This window comes from Pristiophorus japonicus, chromosome 13 (assembly GCF_044704955.1).
Source record: "Pristiophorus japonicus isolate sPriJap1 chromosome 13, sPriJap1.hap1, whole genome shotgun sequence".
Taxonomy (NCBI): Eukaryota; Metazoa; Chordata; class Chondrichthyes; family Pristiophoridae; genus Pristiophorus; species Pristiophorus japonicus.
In genome coordinates this window covers 72,241,031-72,261,218 of record NC_091989.1, presented here as the reverse complement: position 1 = coordinate 72,261,218, position 20,188 = coordinate 72,241,031, and the positions used below count along the sequence as shown (strand labels likewise).

At 49.5% G+C, this 20,188-nt stretch overlaps 1 protein-coding gene across 2 annotated transcripts in view; it reads right to left on the bottom strand.

Moving 5' to 3' along the window:
• Window positions 1–2,405: 2,405 nt before the first annotated feature.
• The window catches only part of eea1 (early endosome antigen 1), an 89,041-nt gene continuing 71,258 nt past the window's right edge, over window positions 2,406–20,188 (bottom strand). For both annotated transcript variants that reach the window (XM_070897642.1, XM_070897643.1), the window contains 6 exons: window positions 19,135–19,274; window positions 15,806–16,124; window positions 13,893–13,994; window positions 11,138–11,332; window positions 10,103–10,285; window positions 2,406–2,618 (listed from right to left, as the gene is read on the bottom strand). In XM_070897642.1, coding sequence (XP_070753743.1) covers window positions 2,421–2,618; window positions 10,103–10,285; window positions 11,138–11,332; window positions 13,893–13,994; window positions 15,806–16,124; window positions 19,135–19,274 — 1,137 coding nt within the window. In that variant the 3' untranslated portion in view covers window positions 2,406–2,420. The remainder of the gene's footprint in view (window positions 2,619–10,102; window positions 10,286–11,137; window positions 11,333–13,892; window positions 13,995–15,805; window positions 16,125–19,134; window positions 19,275–20,188) is intronic.

The window sequence follows — 20,188 nt, the reverse complement described above, 5'->3', positions numbered from 1 at the left end:
GACTCATTAAAGATTAAAAATGAAGGATGCCAATTAGTTCCTACAGTAAAAATGACATCGAAAGGTAAATGTACGGCCACCTTTGATGAACAAATTCCAATATCAGCCTCAAAACTCAATGTTTATTGAGATAATTACTTACGCCCTCATTTTTTAGTCTACTTGTGGATGCGTTGTGTGCTGTTTACAGTTGAAGGGGTCGGGGGGGGAGGAGACGGGAAACATCACCGAAGCTGTTTTAATATTACTCCTCCATGCAGGGCTAACCCCCCTGCCCTCCCCGGGCCAGGGCCCCTCCACCCCCCGCCCCCTCTCCCCGGGCCGGGGCCCCTCCACCCCCCCGCCCCCTCTCTCCGGGCCGGGGCCCCTCCACCCCCCGCTCCCTCTCCCCGGGCCGGGGCCCCTCCACCCCCCGCTCCCTCTCCCCGGGCTGGGGCCCCTCCACCCCCTTCTCTCCGGGCCGGGGCCCCTCCACCCCCCGCTCCCTCTCCCCGGGCCGGGGCCCCTCCACCCCCCCGCCCCCTCTCCCCGGGCCGGGGCCCCTCCACCTCTCTCCGGGCCGGGGCCCCTCCACCCCCCGCTCACTCTCCCCGGGCTGGGGCCCCTCCACCCCCTTCTCCCCGGGCCGGGGCCCCTCCACCCCCTTCTCCCCGGGCCATGGCCCCTCCACCCCACCCCGCCCCCTCTCCCCGGGCCGGGGCCCCTCCACCCCCCGCTCCCTCTCCCCGGGCCGGGGCCCCTCCACCCCCCGCTCCCTCTCCCCGGGCCGGGGCCCCTCCATCCCCCGCTCCCTCTCCCCGGGCCGGGGCCCCTCCATCCCCCCGCCCCCTCTCCCCGGGCCGGGGCCCCTCCACCCCCCCGCCCCCTCTCCCCGGGCCGGGGCCCCTCCACCCCCCGCTCACTCTCCCCGGGCCGGGGCCCCTCCACCCCCCCGCCCCCTCTCCCCGGGCCGGGGCCCCTCCACCCCACCGCCCCCTCTCCCCGGGCCATGGCCCCTCCACCCCCCCGCCCCCTCTCTCCGGGCCATGGCCCCTCCACCCCCCGCCCCCTCTCTCCGGGCCGGGGCCCCTCCACCCCCCTCTCCCCGGGCCGGGGCCCCTCCACCCCCCTCTCTCCGGGCCGGGGCCCCTCCACCCCCCCCGCCCCGGGCCGTGGCCCCTCCACCCCCCCCGCCCCCTCTCCCCGGGCCGGGGCCCCTCCACCCCCGCCCCGGGCCGGGGCCCCTCCACCCCCCGCCCCCTTCTCTCCGGGCCGGGGCCCCTTCACACCCCCGCCCCGGGCCGTGGCCCCTCCACCCCCCCGCCCCGGGCCGTGGCCCCTCCACCCCCCCGCCCCCTTCTCTCCGGGCCGGGGCCCCTCCACCCCCCCCGCCCCGGGCCGGGGCCCCTCCACCCCCCGCCCCCTCTCTCCGGGCCGGGGCCCCTCCACCCCCCGCCCCCTCTCTCCGGGCCGGGGCCCCTCCACCCCCCGCCCCCTCTCTCCGGGCCGGGGCCCCTCCACCCCCCGCCCCCTCTCTCCGGGCCGGGGCCCCTCCACCCCCCGCCCCCTCTCTCCGGGCCGGGGCCCCTCCACCCCCCGCCCCCTCTCTCCGGGCCGGGGCCCCTCCACCCCCCGCCCCCTCTCTCCGGGCCGGGGCCCCTCCACCCCCCCGCCCCCTCTCTCCGGGCCGGGGCCCCTCCACTCCCCCGCCCCGGGCCGTGGCCCCTCCACCCCCCACCCCCTCTCTCCGGGCCGGGGCCCCTCCACCCCCCCTCTCTCCGGGCCGGGGCCCCTTCACCCCCCTCTCTCCGGGCCGGGGCCCCTCCACCCCCCGCCCCCTCTCTCCGGGTCATGGCCCCTCCACCCCCCGCCCCCTCTCTCCGGGCCGGGGCCCCTCCACCCCCCGCCCCCTCTCTCCGGGCCGGGGCCCCTCCACCCCCCGCCCCCTCTCTCCGGGCCGGGGCCCCTCCACCCCCCCGCCCCCTCTCTCCGGGCCGGGGCCCCTCCACCCCCTCTCCCTCAGAGCCAGGCCATTCAGGAGTGAAATCAGGAAGCACTTCACACAACGGGTACTGGAAATCTGAAACTCTCTCCCCAAAAGGCTGTGGATCTATGGAAGCGTTCAAAACTGCGATCAAGAAGATTTATGTTGGGTATGAAGCAAAGGCAGCTAAATGGAGTCGAGAAACAGATCAGCCACGATCTGACTGAATGTTGGAACAGGCTCGAGGTGCTGAGTGGCCTCCTCCTGTTCCTATACACTGTATCTGAGGAATGAAGAGACACGGTGAGCATTGCAGTCCATTCTACAGATGAAGAAAACATCAAATCTCGGGCACTAATAAATTCTCTACAGTGGGAGAAGAGGAAGAATGTCTTTCCCCATTGGTATCGCAGCAGAATAAAATATTCAAGTTATAAGCCTAAATTTCAGAATTAAACTATGCGATTACCTTTTCTTTCTCCATCTGCAGGAGCAATTCCTTCTTGTCCTTTATTTCAGTGTCTCTGTTGACCAGGTTGGTCTCCAGCGAGACCTTGGCCTGCTTCAGTTCTTGCACCATCTGGTGACTGGTGCTGGCCTGATTCCTGCTGGTCACCAGCTCTTCCTCCGCCAAGCACAGCTTCTCCTCCTTGGCCTGTTGGTCAATGCACTCCCATTACCTCCAGCAACTGCCCCCCTTGCCACATCAGATTCCCGCCGTGCCAGATGAACCCGTTCTTCGTTTTTACCCCATCAAGAAAAAAAAACACCCTTCTGCACAGAACTTTTCTGGAACAGGAGTCAGCCATTCAGCCCCTAGAGCCAATCAGATCACCGAGCAATACAGCACAGGAGGTGGCAATTCAGCCCATCATGCCTGTATCAGCTCTTTGGAAGAGCTATCCAATTCATCTCACTCCCCTTCTCTTTCCCCATAGCCTTGTCAATTTTTCCTTTTCAAGTATATATTCAATTCCCTTTTATGAATGAATCGGCTTTCAATAACAACTTGTATTTATATCGTGCCTTGAACACAGTAAAACGTCCCAAGGCACTTCACAGGAGCCTAATCAGATATAATTGGACACCGAGCCACATGAGATATTATGGCAGGTGACCAAAAGCTTGGTCAAAAAGGCAGGTTTTCAAGGAGCGTCTTAAAAGGAGAGAGGGGTAGAGAGGTTTAGGCTGGGAATGCCAGAGCTTGGGGCCTCTCAGCAACAGAAGGCACGGCCACCAATGGTTGAGCGATTAAAATCAGGGATACACGAGAGAGCAGAATTAGAGGAGCGCAGACATCTCGGGGGGAATTGTGGGACTGGAGGAGATTACAGAGATAGGGAGGGGCAAGGCCTAGGGGGGATTTAAAAACTAGGATGAAAATTCTGAAGTTAAGACGTTGTCGGACTGGAAGCCAATGTCGGTGAGTGAGCAAAGGGATGATGGGTGAACGGGACTTGGTGCGAATTAGGATATGGGCAGAGTTTTGGATGAGCTTAATTTTATGTAGAGTGGAAGATGGGAGGTTGGGCAGATCATTGTATTAGTCAAGTCTAAAGGTAACAAAGGCATGGATGAGGGTTTCAACAGATGAGCTGAGGCTGGGGTGGAGTTGGGAGATGTTACGGAGGTGAAAGTAGGCTGTCTTGGTGATGCTGGAGATATGTAGTCGAAAGCTCATTTCAGGGTCAAATTTGACACCAAGGTTGTGAACAGCCTGGTTCAGCCTCAGACAGTTGCTAGGGAGAGGGATGGAGTCGGTGGCTAGGGACCAGAGTTTGTGGCAGGGACCAAAGACTATGGATTTGGTCTTCCCAATAATTAGTTGGAGGAGATTACTGCTCATCCAGTACTGGATATCTGGCAAGCAGTCTGAAATCAGAGGCAGTGCATTCCAGATCATAACTCTGCATAAAAACATTTCTCCCTCTTCCCTCTGGTTCTTTTGCAAATTACCTTAAATCTGGGTCTTCCAGTTAAAGATTGCGGCTGATCTGTATCTCATGCTCTCGAGAATGTAAAAGCTTTCTATTAACAATAATGTTTACAATTTATTCACCACTAGTGAGAAATTCCTGGAATATGCACTGGTTTCCACTTACCATATCTCCAGAATGAACAAATCCCCATTTATTAATGTGTTCAATGTCCCTTTTTTCATATTGAATTACAAGAAACAGGCCATTCGGCCCAACCAGTCCATTTGGTGCTTATCCCTCACGAGCAGTATTCTAACCCCATGTGCCCGCCCTGTCCCCACATCCCATTATTCCCCTTTCCTTCGATCGCTGATCGAACCTGTTGTTAAATGGTCACAAGGACTCTGCTTCAATCACTAACTCTGGTCGTGCATTCCTCAGCCTCACAATCCTCAGTGTAAAACAAAAAGATTCTCCTGCTCTCTGTTTTGAGTTGAAAACAAATCTCTGGTGATACCTTGTTATACAAATGAACAGATTTCCCATTTTTATTATAAAGGAGCAGCATTACCCAGAACCTGGACATTTGAGCTGCTTAAACGTGGCCTGTTACTGCCGTCCTTTACTTTATAGCACCATATAGCACAGAAGGAGGCCATTCAGCCCATTAAGCCGGCTCTTTGAAAGAGATATCCAACTCGTCCCACTCCCCTGTTCTTTCCCCATTGCTTTACAAATTTTTCCCTTCAAGTGTTTATCTAATTCTGGACTGGAGGGTAGCTAATGTAACACCACTTTTTCCAAAAAGGAGGGAGAGAGAAAACAGGGAATTATAGACCGATTAGCCTGACATCGATGGTGGGGAAAATGTTGGAATCAATTATTAAAGATGAAATAGCAGCGCATTTGGAAAGCAGCGACAGGATCGGTCCAAGTCAGCATGGATTTATGAAAGGGAAATCATGCTTGACAAACCTTCTAGAATCTTGAGGATGTAACTAGTAGAGTGGACAAGGGAGAACCAGTGGATGTGGTGTATTTGGACTTTCAAAAGGCTTTTGCCAAGGTCCCACACAAGAGATTAGTGTGCAAAATTAAAGCACATGGTATTGGGGCTAATGTACTGACGTGCATAGAGAATTGGTTGGCAGACAGGAAGCAAAGAGCGGGAATAAACAGGTCCTTTTCAGAATGGCAGGCAGTGACTAGTGGGGTGCCGTAGAGCTCAGTGCTGGGACCCCAGCTATTTACAATATACATCAATGATTTAGATGAAAGAATTGAGAGTAATATCTCCAAGTCTGCAGATGACACTAAGCTGGGTGGCAGTGTGAGCTATGAGGAGGATGCTAAGAGGCTGCAGGGTGACTTGGACAGGTTAGGTGAGTGGGCAAATGCATGGCAGATGCAGTATAATATGGATAAATGTGAGGTTATCCACTTTGGTGGCAAAAACAGGAAGACAGATTATCTGAATGGTGACAGATTAGGAAAAGGGGAGGTGCAACGAGACCTGGGTGTCATGGCACATCAGTCATTGAGGTTTGGCATGCAGGTACAGCAGGCGGTGAAGGCGGCAAATGGCACGTTGGCCTTCATAGCTAGGGGATTTGAGTATAGGAGCAGGGAGGTCTTACTGCAGTTGTACAGAGCCTTGCTGAGGCCACACCTGGAATAGTGTGTTCAGTTTTGGTCTCCTAATCTGAGGGAGGACGTTCTTGCTATTGAGGGAGTACAGCGAAGGTGCACCAGATTGATTCCCGGGGTGGCAGGACTAACATATGAGGAGAGACTGGATCAACTGGGCTTGTATCCACTGGAGTTTAGAAGAATGAGAGGGGATCTCATAGAAACATATAAAATTCTGACGGGATTGGACAGATTAGAGGCAGGGGAGTTCCAGAACCAGGGGTCACAGTCTAAGGAATAAGGGGTAAGCCATTTAGGATCGAGATAAGGAGAAACTTCTTCACTCAGAGTGGTTAACCTGTGGAATTCTCTACCGCAGAAAGTTGTTGAGGCCAGTTCGTTAGATATATTCAAAAGGAAGTAGATATGGCTCTTATGGCCAAAGGGATCAAGGAGAGAAAGCAGGAAAGGGGTACTGAGGTTGAATGATCAGCCATGATCTTATTGAATGGCGGTGCAGGCTCGAAGGGCCGAATGGCCTGCACCTAATTTCTATAATTCTAATTCCCTTTTGAAAGTTACTATTGAATCTGCTTCCATCGCCCTTTCAGGCAGCGCATTCCAGATCACAACAGCTCGCTGTGTTAAATTAATTATCATCGTCTCTTCCCATGAGGAACCTGATGAGCTGCCAGGACGAGGCTTTTAGCAAAGCTGAATTGGCGAGTCGCACTCGAGATGGTAAGAGTCAGTGAGTCGATGGGGCTCGGGGAAGGAGTGAGGGAAACAGCACACATGGTGTTGAATCGCGCACTAACCGTTCACCTGACAATCCAAGTCAAGCACCTTCCCCAATGTAATTAAAAGTGCATCATCTCTTAAAATCCAATACAAATACAATGCAACTTTAACCTGCCTCTCCGAGATAGAAAAGATTGAATAAGTTTTCTGAGCGTCCCGAGGTCGTGAAAGGTGCGACAGAATTGAGAGTTCATTTTATAATTTTCTTTCTATAACATGGTCTCCATCTCCCAAACAGAACCACCAATGAAAAGGGAAAGCACTAATCCTCTAGTCAAGCTGTGAACTGTACATAGGAGACCATTCAGCACTTGAAATAAGTATTTGCTCAGTAAGTTTGATGCACAATTGAGAGTTAGAGTTAAAGCCAGTTTTCCAGGGCAGTAGTTACAGCGCTGACTGCAAGAGCTGAGAACACACAGGCAGGTTATGAAAGGTAGAAAGACTTGCATTTATATAGCGCCTTTAACGACCACCGGATGTCTCAAAGCACTTTGCAGCCAATGAAGTACTTTTGGAGCGTAGTCACTGCTGTAATGTGGGAAACGCAGCAGCCAATTTGCGCACAGCAAGCTCCTATAAACAATGTGATAATGACCAGATAATCTGTTTTGGATTGCTGTCCACTCTGCCGGAAATACCAGGCGTGCACGGAGTGGCTGAAAGCAGGAAACACCAGTCACATGAGCGAGTCCCACACAGGCCCCTCAATGCACAGCCCGAGATCTCGGGCCACCAGAATCCCAGCAGCCAGCACAGGACTTTCACTGGGAAATGATTCAAAGCTGTTGTATAGAATCTCAGAATTTACAGCACGGTAACAGGCCATTCAGCCCAACAGGTTCATGCCGGTGTTTATGCTCCACATGAGCCTCAGCTCACGCCGTCACCATCCCTTTCTCCCTCATGTATTTATCTACCTTCCCCTTAAATGCATTCACGCTATTCGCCTCAACCACTTCATCTGATGACGAGTTCTACATTCTCACCACTCTCTGCGTAACAATGTTTCTTCCAAATATTTTTAGTGGATTTTTATTAGTGGAGATCTCACACAATCCCCCAGCATCAGGAGGAAGCAGTCTGGCAAGACACGCACTGCCATCATTCACACAAAGCGGCCTATTCAATAACCTATATACACGTGGTTTGTAGCAGGTACAGAGGGCGGAGTGTGCAGAATGCAGTGCCGTAGTAAACGGTGGGCACAAGTGGTGTGGTAGCAGAGGCAGTGCGGGCATTGCTGCTGGTGGTGTTTTGGGGCCAATTTCTTTGGCACAACAACTTGTATTTATATAGCACCTTTAACATAGTGAAATGTCCCAAGGCGCTTCAGAGTATTATTACAAGGCAAAAAATTTGACACCAAGCCGCATAAGTAGAAATTAGCGCAGACGACCAAAAGCTTGGTCAAAGTGGTATGTTTTAAGGGGCGTCTTGAAGGAAGAAACAGAGATAGAGAGGTTTAGGGAGGGAGTTCCAGAGGTTGGGACAGAAGGCACAGCTACCAATGGTTGAGCAATTATAATCAGGCATGCTAAAGGGGGCAGAATTAGAGGAGCGCAGATATCGGGGGGGGGGGGGGGGGGGGTTTGTGGGGCTGGAGATGAGAGAGATAGGGAGGGGTGAGGCCATGGAGGGATTGGAAAATGAGGAGAATTTTGAAATCGAGGCACTGCTTAACCGGAAGCCAATGTAGGTCAGCAAGCACAGGGGTGATGGTGAGGGGGACTTGGTATGAGTTAGGACACAGGCAGCCGAGTTTTGGATTACCTCTAGTTTACGTAGGGTAGAATGTGGGAGGCCAGTCAGGAGTGCGTTGGAAGAGTCAGGTCTTGAGGTAACAAAGGCATGAATGAGGGCTTTAGCAGCAGATGAGTTGAGGTAGGGGCGGAGAAGGACGATGTTAGAGGTGGAAATAGGCGGTCTTAGTTATGCTACGGATATATGGTCGAAAGTTCCTTACAGGGTACACGTGGACAGGAGTGGGGGTGGGGAATGGGTGCTCAGTTCTTCTGAGGGGCGACTAAACTAACTTTACATTGTAGTGCTGCGCTCACAGAATGTGTCGTCTGGAACGTTAACCCCAGTCTGCAGATCGCTGCTCGTCAGAGACTGACTCGGTTGAAACACGTCCAGTTTAAACGGGTCACAATTAACACGTCACTCATGAAAGAATCTCAGCAATGTGGCTCGTTCTACAAGTCACTGCCAATTGCACGGACATCACCCCCCCTCGGGCGGGCTACTGGGAATCCACAGCAACGAGAAGTGTCTGGACACCCGAACCTAACCCGTGCCCTGAACCATCACCAGGGTAAACTGCACAGCCACAGCAACCAGGAGGCTGCAAAGCACGGGTTCACTGTATGGTAGCATAGTGATTATGTTACTGGACTAGTAATCCAGAGGCCTGGACTAATGATCCAGAGAAGTGAGTTCAAATCCCACCATGGCAGCTGGGGAATTTAAATTCAGTTAATTAAATAAATCTGGAATAAAAAGCTAGTATCAGTAATGGTGACCATGAAACTACTGGATTGTCGTAAATACCAATCTGGTTCACTAATGTCCTTCAGGGAAGGAAATCTGCCGCCCTTATCCGGTCAGGCCTGTGTGAGACTCCGGACCCACAGCAATGTGGTTGACTCTAAACTGCCCTCTGAAATGGCCTACCAAACCACTCAGTTGTACCAAACCGCTACAAAGAAGCACTGACTGCAGTGATTGAAGGCAGCGGCTCACCACCACCTTCTCAAAGCCATTAAATGTTGGCTTTCCCAGCGGCACTCACATCCAACGAATATTTTAAAAAGAATCAAATCAGCAATGGAATTGATTGAACTAACACGACTGGTCACCGAGGCGTCATGTCCAGGGGAGATTTAAACCACTGCTTAAAGGAAGCAATTGAGCCAATTCCGCGGAATTAACCCCAGGGCATAAATTCAACATCGCCTTTGGCGAATTTAGCGTCTGATCTGCGCGGCCGTTCGGTGCCTTGGTTTTTTTTTTTTAAGGCGGCCCAGGCGTCTGCCTGAAATGACCTCCGGCCTGATTTTAATATTTAATGGAGGGCCCTCCACCCAATTGAAAAGAAAAAATAATTTGCATTTATATAGCACCTTTCACAACCTCAGGATGTCCCAAAGTGCTTTACACAGTCAATGAAGTACTTTGTTGAAGTGTTGTCACTGTTGCAATGTGGGAAACACAGCAGCCAATTTAAACAAAGCAAGATCCCACAAACAGCAATGTGATAATGACCAGATAATCTGGTTTAGTGATGTTGGTTGAAGGCTAAATATTGACCAGGGCGCCAGGAAGAACTCCCCTGCACTTCTTTGAATAGTGCCTTGGGGATCTTTCACCTGAGAAGGCAGACGGGGCCTCGGTTTAGCATCTCCCTCAGTACGGAGGAGCACTGCACTGGGATGGTTGGCTGGAATGTGTGCGCTCAGGTTCCTGGAGTGGGTCTTGAACCCACAGCCTTCTGACTCTGAGGCGAGGGTGCTGCCCACTGAGCCACTGCTGACACGGCCGACACTTCGACTAAATCTAGTCGGAGGTTATGCTGCGCATCCCTCCCGCTAGTTTCCCAGGCTGGAGTGGCCTGAGCATCGGTCCTTAAAGGGACAGCTGGAGGTCGCAGAGAAACCAGGTGAAGTATTACATCAACGTGGAGCCAGGAGCAGCGGGAGTGCCCAGCATGCCACCACGTTAATACTGCCAGCCTGTGCTCACTGCCATCTCCCCCCTCCCCGGAACAGGGGCAAATTCATTCATTTACCTTCAGGTCATGTCTGGTTGAAGACAGCTCCGATTCTTTTCCGTAAATATCTGACTGTAGCTTGGCCAGGTTGGTCTGAGAGGCTTGGTAATCCTTCTGCATCTTAGAGAGCTTCCCTCGATTCACAGCCAGCTGCTCACTCAGCGCTGCCACCTGCTGCTGCAGTTTAGGCAATGCGTCGGCCTGAATAGAAAACAAGGTACAAGATAGTCAGTTTGTGGCCTCTACTGCATTAACAGGTTATAGATGGGGGGGGGGGGGGGGGGGGGGGGGGAGGGGCAGGAAGAGGGCAAAATTGGGGGGGGGGGGGGGGGGGGGGAGAGGAAGAGGGCAAAATTGGGGGGGGGGAGGAGGGCCAAAAGGGGAGGGGGGGGGAGGAGGGCCAAGGGGGGGGGGGGGGGGGGGGAGAAGAGAGGAGGGCCAAAGGGGGGGGGGGGGGAAGAGGAGGAGGAGGAGGGCCAAAGGGGAGGGGGCGGGAGGGAGGAGGGCCAAAGGGGAGGGGGGGGGGGGGAGGAGGGCCAAAGGGGAGGGGGGGGGGAGGAGGAGGGCCAAAGGGGAGGGGGGGGGGGGAGGAGGGCCAAAGGGGAGGGGGGGGGGGGGAGGAGGGCCAAGGGGGGGGGGGGGGGAAAAAGAGAGAAAAAAGAGCAGACATTAATTTCTATAGCACCTTTCATGACCTCATGACGTCTCAAAGCCTGTCACAGCCAATGAAGTACTACTGGAGTGTGGTCACTGTTGTAAAGTTGGGAAATGCAGCAGCCAATTTGTGCACAGCAAGATCGCACAAACATCAATGAGATAAATGACCAGATAATCTGTTTTTAGTGATGTTGGTTGAAGGATAAATATTGACCAGGACTCCCCTGCTCGTCGAACAGTGCCGCGGATTATTTTCCAATCACTAGCAAAGTTAAGCATGTGTCGCTGTGGTTGATTCCCAGACCCTATAAAACTAGTCAGCACCGAACTGTAATCCTCCCTACTGTTACAAGAATATTACTTGGGAGGGAAGGGAAGTGTCCTAAAATGACGCACCTTTTGAGAAAGTTCCATTTTTAAGTCTTTCAACTGGGCCACATACGCTTTCTTCTGCTGCTCCTGGGATTCCAGAGATTCCTTCAGTTTTGACTGCAGTTGCTGCTCAATTTTCTGCCTCTCCTTCAGCCCCTCCTGGAGCTTGAAGGTTTGGGCCGTGAGGCCCTCAGAGCTCGCTTTCAGCTGCTTCTCGGCCTGGAACAAAGAACAATCGTTGATTGGAGTCATTCGCATCGGGCATGACCTCCCTCCCCAACCATTCGTGTTTACGTTAATGCATCACCACAGTGTCGGCTGGGAAAGTGAGGGACCTGACCCAGGGTTTAAAATGGTGGATCAGCCACAATCAATAACTGGAGCACAGAGCTCGCCCCCCAGGCCCTTCAATGAAGATTGGAAATTTGGCTTAATTCAATCCCTTCAAGAGTAACTCCCTTCCTCTCCAGTCCAAGCAGCTCATCACTTTAGAATTGTTACAGCACAGAAAGAGGCCAGTTGGCCCGTCGAGTCCGTGCCGGCTCTCTGCAAGAGCACTTCAGCTAGTCCCACTCCCCCGCCCTTTCCCCGTAGCCCTGCAAATTTTTTTCCTTCAGTTAATTCCCTTTTAAAAGCCACAATTGAGTCTGCCTCCACCACCCTTTTCAGGCAGTGAATTCCAGATCATAACCACTCGCTGCATAAAAATGTTTTTCCTCATGTGGCCTTTGGTTCTTCTGCCAATCACCTTAAATCTGTGTCCTCTGGTTCTCGACCCTTCTGCCAATGTTTCTCTCTATCTACTCTGTCTAGACCCCTCATGATTTTGAGCACCTCTATCAAATCTCCTCACAACCTTCTCTGCTCCAAGGAGAACAACCCCAGCTTCTTCCAGTCTATCCACGTAACTGAAGTCCCTCATCCCTGGAATCATTCTTGTAAATCTTTTCTGCACTCTCTCGAAGGCCTTCACATCCTTCCTAAAGTGCATTCTTTGTTGGAACCACACTTGGTCTCCCCTTCATCGATTGAGATTTTAGGCCAACGTCCTTTGATCTCGAATGGAACACCATTGTTAAAGGGGCCTCCAGACAGCTCATTTCCTCTTGCACACCAAGAATTTGCTGCCCCCCTCAACAAAAACCCCAAACCAGAGACCTGAATTGGACTCCTAGGTAGTCAACATGCCCTCCCTAAGTAATAAGCCAAATAGAATGAACTCTGATATGAAGAGATAAAGCATCTTAGACAGTCTTAAAAGGCTCAAAACAGATAAACCACGAGGTAGATGTCTTTACCCCAGGAGTAGAGAGAGAGACAAGAGGTATGAGATTCGGGAAGTGTGGGCAGTCATTATGAAGGAGTCGACGAATGCTGGGCAGGAGATCAGAAACAGGCCAACCTCGTGTCTGTTTTCAAAAGGGTTGAGAAACTGACCCACAAAACTGCAGACCCATTTCTGTTACATCACTACCGGAGTAGACCCGAGGATTTTGTGGGAGCGAAAGCCCGTATTTCCCGAATACCTCGCTTTCGGCGCAGGCTGAGATGACGCATATGCTGGGTTAAAGGTTCCAGTAGCTTTTCTGACGAGCATGGATTGTAAATTAGGTACGAGATCAAAGGAGAGGATGTCTCCACAGGAAAGCTATTCATTCGAATGAGTCAATTTGGTCACCTGTGTGGTTATAGCAATAAAATTCATGGCAAGAGTCGATTGCGGCAATAAACCAACTTCAGGACTGACGAGTGGCTGGCTGTTTAATTTACATCATTGTCAGTATCTGTGTACTTCTGATGTACCATGATTTATTGAAAGTATGTTGGAATAGAGTTCAAGGACCTGATTTTAGGTAAGACATGTGAGCGAACACTTTTAGCAGACACACTGGAAAACGGAACGTGTGTCTTAAGAGCAGGGAGCATGCACTGGTTTTGTGAAGTGTATGTCTCATTAACTTTCATACTGGTTTCTGTGTAGTATGAGGGTTTAAATAAAGGCCTGATCCTGCCATTACTACAACTGAGAGTGTGTGCAATCTGACTTTTAAAGCAACAAAACAAGAAAGCAGTCCAACAGATTACATATCTGATATCCAATTGCAGCCCACATGGATTCAGTAGGGGAAGATCCTGCCTAACTAACCACCTTGGCTTTTCTGAAGAAGTGACATTCCAAATGGGCTGTAACACTCCCTGGATTTCAAAACAGCATTTAACAAACTTCTGCTTGAAAGACTGCTACACAAGCTTAAAGTAGTATGGGAGGGTTCAAGCAAAATCTGGGAATGAATTAAGCACTTGGTGTTTTTTTTTAAAAAAGAGGTAGCTGTCAGTGTGGTGTACATCATTGACCAAGCTTTTGGTCACCTGTCCTAAAGGCACCTTTGTGTGGCTCGGTGTCACTTTGAGTCTGATAACGCTCCTGTGAAGCGTCTGGGGATGTTTTACTACGTTAAAGGCGCTATATAAATACAAGCCGTTGTTGAGATCCCGACTGTTTCTAGTTCATTTTAACCATTTGGGTTCAAAAGCTGAAGGACAACTGGTCAAATTTGCGAATATAAAACGAGGAGGGGCAGAGTCTTGGGATGTTTAAATTACGTTAAAGGCACTATAGAAATACTTCTTGTTATTACACCCTGGCACCATGCAAACCTTCCTGGAGGGGGCCCCCTCTCCAACAAGTGAAGTTGCTCGTCAATTGGGCCAAGACCCATGAATCAGTGAAGACGCCAGAAAATCCTGCAGACTGGACCCCACCCCACGTTTTGCTTACCTCCTCTTTCCTCTGCACCGAACTCTTCAGCTCGTTCACTTCGTTCGTTGCGTTCTCAAACTGTTTCTGCAACTCTTGCTTGACGTGCTCGTGTGACTTTTCCTAAACAAATGGGAATTGGGAACGGTTATTTCCGAAGGAGCGAAGCCACCCATCGTAGGTGGGTAAGGTTCTCCTCTCCCGAAAATGTTTACAGTGGTGCAGATTTAAGCTGGCTTGCAGTGTTCGAGCTATTAGTGCAGTTAGCAAAGCTGGATTGAAATACCGACAGGCTTGGCCTGCTGGTTCAAGGCAAGACAAAAATAAAGTCTCACATTTATATAGCACCTTTCACAACCTCAAGACGTCCCAAAGCACTTTACAGCCAATGAAGTAGGTTTGGAGTATGGTCACAGTTTTAAATGGAGGAAACGCGACGGTCAATTTGCACACAAGATCCCACAAACAACAACGTAATAATGACCAGAAAATCTGTTTTTAGTGATGTTGGCTGAGGAGGAATATTGACCAGGACTACAGGGAGAACTCCCCTGCTTTTCTTCGAGTAGTGCTATAGGATCTTTTACATCCACGTTTCATCTGAAAGCTCAGTAGTGCACTGGAGTGTCAGCATGTATTACGTGCTCAAGTCTCTGGATCAAGTATCATTAATGAGGCAGTTATACAATCTGAGGAGCAGCGGAAAGTGGAGAGGGTGGAACTTTCTCATACTTACCAGTCCTAATGGCTTGCTATCATAAAGAAAACATATTGGCCTCAAATAATTGAGAGATTATCTATCCATGATCAAATAATCTAACCATCTCGATCTTTTTTTTAGAAAAAGATCAAGTCAACAAAATTGGATTTAAATTGAGATATGTTGGTTATTTGAAAATTCTCCCCAGTGTCCTTATACTTATCCTTCAACCAACATCACAAACACATTATCTCAAAGATGTTTGCAGGAGCTTGCTGTGCACAAATTGCCAATGATTCCTAGATTACAACAGTGACTACACTTTAACAGCATTTCATAGGCTGTAAAGCGCTTTGGGACTCAGGTTGTGAAAGGCACTATATAAATGCAAGTTCTTGTGTGTTTAAAAGCAGTTTGGACATTAACTGAACTTCGTCATTGTAAACAGCATCACTGTACTCAAGATAAAACCCATTAGGAAGGCAACAGGAAACCACCTCAGGTGCTCCACCCTGGTAAGTGGCTGAAGTAGCTCACGTGCGAGACTTGCGTTGGGACTTGCCCTGGCGGCAGAACACATCGATAGATGTAATAAAGTAAAAAACTAAAGACTGCCATTTTATAACATGGTTAAGACACGTGTGCTCAAATCTTGTGGGTACGATAGTGTACTGGTTATGTTACTGGATAGTAATCCAGAGGTCTGGACTGATAAATCCAGTAAAACGTGAGTTCAAATCCCACCATGGCAGTTTGGGGAATTTGAATTTGTTTTTTTTTAAAAAACATCTGGAAATAAAAGACTGGTTTCAGTAAAAGTGACCATGAAGCTGTTGGATTGTCGTAAAAACCCGACTGTCCTTTCGGGAAGGAAACCTGTGGTCCTTGTCCGGTCCGGCCTCTATGTGACTCCAGTCATCAAAACAGAAGTGCTCGACTCCTAACTGCCCTCTGAAATGACCTGTCGGTCTGCTGAAATGCGGCCCTCCACCATATTCTCAAGGGATGGGTAACATAACATAAGAAACAGGAGCAGGCCATTTGGCCCCTTGAGTCTGCTCCGCCATTCAATACGATCCTGGCTGATCTAATCCTGGCCTCAACTCCACTTCCCCGCCTGCTCCCCGTAACCCTCGACTCCCTTGCCTTGCCAGTGGCGTCCACATCCCGAGACTGGGTTTTTACATAAATATCCGAACTACGTTCACTCACCGAGCAGCAAATACACACTGACCTTTTCATCAAGTGCTGCTTTCATCAATCGCTGCTCTTTCTCCAAGTCTGTTCGGGTTTCTGCGAGGGCCTTTGAGGCCTTGATGAGGTTGTGTTTGGTTTCTGTCAGCTCCTTGGATGAAGCCTCTTTCTCCAGTCGCAGTGCCGCAAGTTCCCCTTGCAGTCTGTTCTCGCTTGCTGCCTTATTTGTCACGTCCTCCTTCAGTCGCTCAAGCCCCAAGCCCAGCTGAGCCTTCTCCCTCTCGTACTCCTGCGCTTGCTTCGTACTCTCCTTCAGGGCCTCTGATTTCTCCTGCAGTTCCTGCTTCACACCGCAAACGCTGCAAATAAGGGAAAGTCGGTCACACCATCAGTTTGCCTTAGCAAATGTGAATCCATTTCACATCTCTAAAAACAGACAATATTCAGATTCCGTGCATCACCGTGATCGACAAACTGAAAATATCAACTCACGCATCGCACCAAACATCGCTTCTCTCCCTCCGTGACCTTTGAAAGCTCAGTCCATTTTACACAGATTACACACATTGTGTGGAATTCAATGTAATTATGGCCTATGGGATTAAAGGAGCAGCGGCAGTGTGGATACAAAATTGGCTGAGATAGAGAGTAGTGGTGAACAGTTGTCTCTCAGATTGGAGGGAAGTATACAATGGTGTTCCCCAAAGGTCGGTATTATATATTAATAACCTGGACTTGGGTCTACAGGGCATAATTTGCAGATGACACAAAACCCAAAGGTACTAAGCAGTGAGGAGGTTACTAACAGACTTCAGGAGGACATAGACAGACAAAATTTAAAGCACAGTATGAAGTGATGCATTTTGGAAGGAAGAATGAGGAGAGGCAATATAAACTAAATGGCACGATTTTAAAGGAGGTGCAGGAACAGAGAGACCTGGGGGTGTACACAAATCTTTGAAGGCGGCAAGACAAGTTGAGAAGGCTGTTAAATAAGCATACGGGATCCTGGGCTTTATAAACAGAAGAATAGAGTACAAAAAAGCAAAAAAGTGATGGTAAACCTTTATAAATCACTGGTTAGACCACAGCAAGAACATTGTATCTAATTCTGGGCATAACACTTTAGGCAGGAGGTTAAGACCTTAGAGAGGGTGCAAAGGCACATAAGAACATGAGAATTAGGAGGGGTAAGCCATACAGCCCCTCGAACCTGCTCCGCCATTCAGTTAGATCATGGCTGATCATCGACCTCAACTCCACTTTCCCGCCCGATCTCCATATTCCTTGATTCCTCTAGAATCCATCGATCTCAGCCTTGAATATACTCAAAGACTCAGCATCCACAGCCCTCTGGAGCAGAGAATTCCAAAGATTCCTAACCTTCTCTGAAGAAATTCCTCCTCATCTGTGTCTTAAATGGCCAACCCTTATCCTGAGACTGTGCCCCCTAGCTCTAGACACTCAGCCAGGGGGAAACAACCTCAGCATCTAACCGGACAATCCCCTTCAGAATCTTGTATGTTTCCATGAGATCAACTCTCATTCTTCTAAACGCGAGAGAATAGGCCCGTTCTACAAAACCTCTCATCATAAGACAGCCACCTCCCCCCCATTAATCAATCTAGTGAACCTTCGTTGCATTGCCTCCACAGCAAGTATATCCTTCCTTTGTTGAGACCAAAACTGTGCACAGTACTCCAGGTGTGGTCTCATCAAGGCCCTGTACAATTGTAGCAAGACTTCCTTACTCTTGTACCCCAACCCCCGTGCAATAAAGGACATGTCATTTGCTCTCCTTATTGCTTGCTGTACCTGCATGCTAGCTTTGTGTTTCTTGCACAAGGACCCCCAAATCTCTCCGATCACCAACATTTAAAAGTTTCTCACCATTTAAAAAATATTCTGTTTTTCTACTCTCCCTACCAAAGTGAATAACCTCACATTGCCTTACATTATACTCCATCTGCTAGCTTACCACCCACTCAGTTAAATTTATCTATATCCCTTTGCAGACTCTGTGTTCTCCTCACAGATTACTGTCCCACCTAGCTTTGTATAGTCAGCAATTTTGGATACATTACACTCAGTCCCTTCAACTAGGTCATTAATATAGATTGTAAATAGCTGGTAAATAGGTCCTTGCGGCACCTCACTAGTTACAGCCTGCCAACCTGAAAAAGATCCATTTATCCCACACTCTGTTTTCTGTCCGTTAAACAATCCTCCATCCATGCTACTATATTACCGCCAAACCCATGAGCTCTTATCTCATTTAATAACCTTATCGAATGCCTTTTGGAAATCCAAATATTCTACATCCACTGGTTCCCCTTTATCTACCCTGCTAGTTACATACTCAAAAAAACTTGATTTTCCTTTCATAAAACCACGTTGACTTTACCTAATCAGGTTATGATACCACTTCCTTAACAATGGATTCCAGCATTTTCCCTAACGACTGATGCCAGGCTAACTGGCCTGTAGTTCCCTGGTTTCTCTCTCCTTCCTTTCTTGAATAGTGGTGTTACATTTGCTACCTTCCAATCCGCTGGGACCATTCTAGAATGAGGAATTTTGGAAGATCATAACCAATGCATCCACAATCTCTACAGCCACCTCTTTTAGAACTCTAGGATGTAGGCCGTCAGGTCTAGAGGGGTTTGTTGGCTTTTAGTCCCATTAGTTTCTCTAGTACTTTTTCTCTACTTATATGCATTACGTTAGGATCCTCACTCTCATTAGACCCTTGATTTCCCACCATTTTTTGGTATGCTATTTGCGCCTTCTACTGTGAAGACACATGCAAAATATTTGTTTAACGTTTCTGCCATTTCCTTATTCCCAATAGTTTCTCCTGTCTCAGCCTCAAAGGGACCAACATTTTCTTTTGCTACTCTCTTCCCTTTTACATACTTCTAGAAGCTCTTTAGATTTCTTGCTAGTTTTCTCATTCTACTTTTTCCCTTTTCATCAATGTTTTGGTCATCCTTTACTGGTTTCTGAAGCTCTCCCAATCCTCAGGCTTACTACTATTCTTTGCAACATTATAAGCTTCTTCTTTCAATCTAATGCTATCCTAACTGCTTTAGTTAGCCACGGATGGATCACTTTTTCCGTGGAGTTTTTGTTTCTCAATGGAATGTATCAGAGATTGACCAAAATGATAGCAGGCATAAGGACTTCAGTTATGTGGAGAGAGTGGAGAAGCTGGGATTGCTCTCCTTAGAACAGAGAAGTTTAAAGGGAGATTTAATAAAAGGTGTTCAAAATTATGAGGAGTTCTGATAGAGTAAGATGGGGCTGAGTGGATGTATGATTCTATGATTCTAATTCAACACAGAAGTAGACGACAATTTCACTTCTTACATTTTCTTCTCAGCCTCAAGCTGTTGGTTCAGTTCTTTGATTTGGTTCTCTTGAGCGGAGTGCTGTTTCTGGAGCTGCTTTCGATCGTCTTGGGCCTGTTTATCGCTCCTCTCCACCTTTGCAATGTCAGATTCCAGCTTCTAAAAGAAGAAGCTTCATTACTGCATGGCGATGACGTCCGTGTAAAACCAGTCTCTCTGCCAAACCTCTCTGCCCACAAAGGGTATTGACTGCTCATATTTAGAGAGCGAGTTCACTAGTTTTAATTTTATTTTTGGTTGAAACTTTCAACAACTGAACAAAATGTTATTGTAAACTACATTTTCACTTTGTTGCCTTGGGCATCAACACAGGCATCTGCTGCAGTACCTCTATTGGACAAAGGAGGCACTGGCCACCAATTTCACAAGAATTTCTGTCTCCAAACAATTTAACTGCTTTTTAATTCATTCTTGGGATGTGGGCACAATTTCCTATCCCTACTTGGCCTTGAGAAAGTGGAGGTGCCTTCTTGAACTGGTGCAGTCCATGTGGTGAAGGTGCTCCCACAGTGCTGTTCGGGAGAGAGTTCAAGGATTTTGACAATATATTTCCAAGTCGGGATGGTGTGTGACTTGGAGGAGAACTTGGAAGTGGTGGTGTGCCCATGCGCCTGCTGCCCTTGTCCTTCTAGGTGGTAGAGGTCGGGGTTTGGGAGGTGTTGCCAAAGAAGCCTTGGCAAGTTGCCGCAGTGCATCTTGTAGATGGTACACACTGCAGCCACGGTGCACCAGTGGTGGAGGGAGTGAATGTTTAAGGTGCTGGATGGAGTGCCAATAAAGCAGATGGTTTTCTGCTGGATGGTGTCGAGCTTCTTGAGTGTTGTTGGAGCTGCACTCATCCAGGCAAGTGAAGAGTATTCCATCACACTCTTGACTTGTGCCTTGTAGATGGTGGAAAGGCTTTGAGGAATCAGGAGGCGAGACACTTGCCGCAGAATAACCAGCCTCTGACCCGCTCTAGTAGCCACGGCATTTACGTGGCTGGTCCAGTTGAGTTTCTGGTCAAAGGCTTG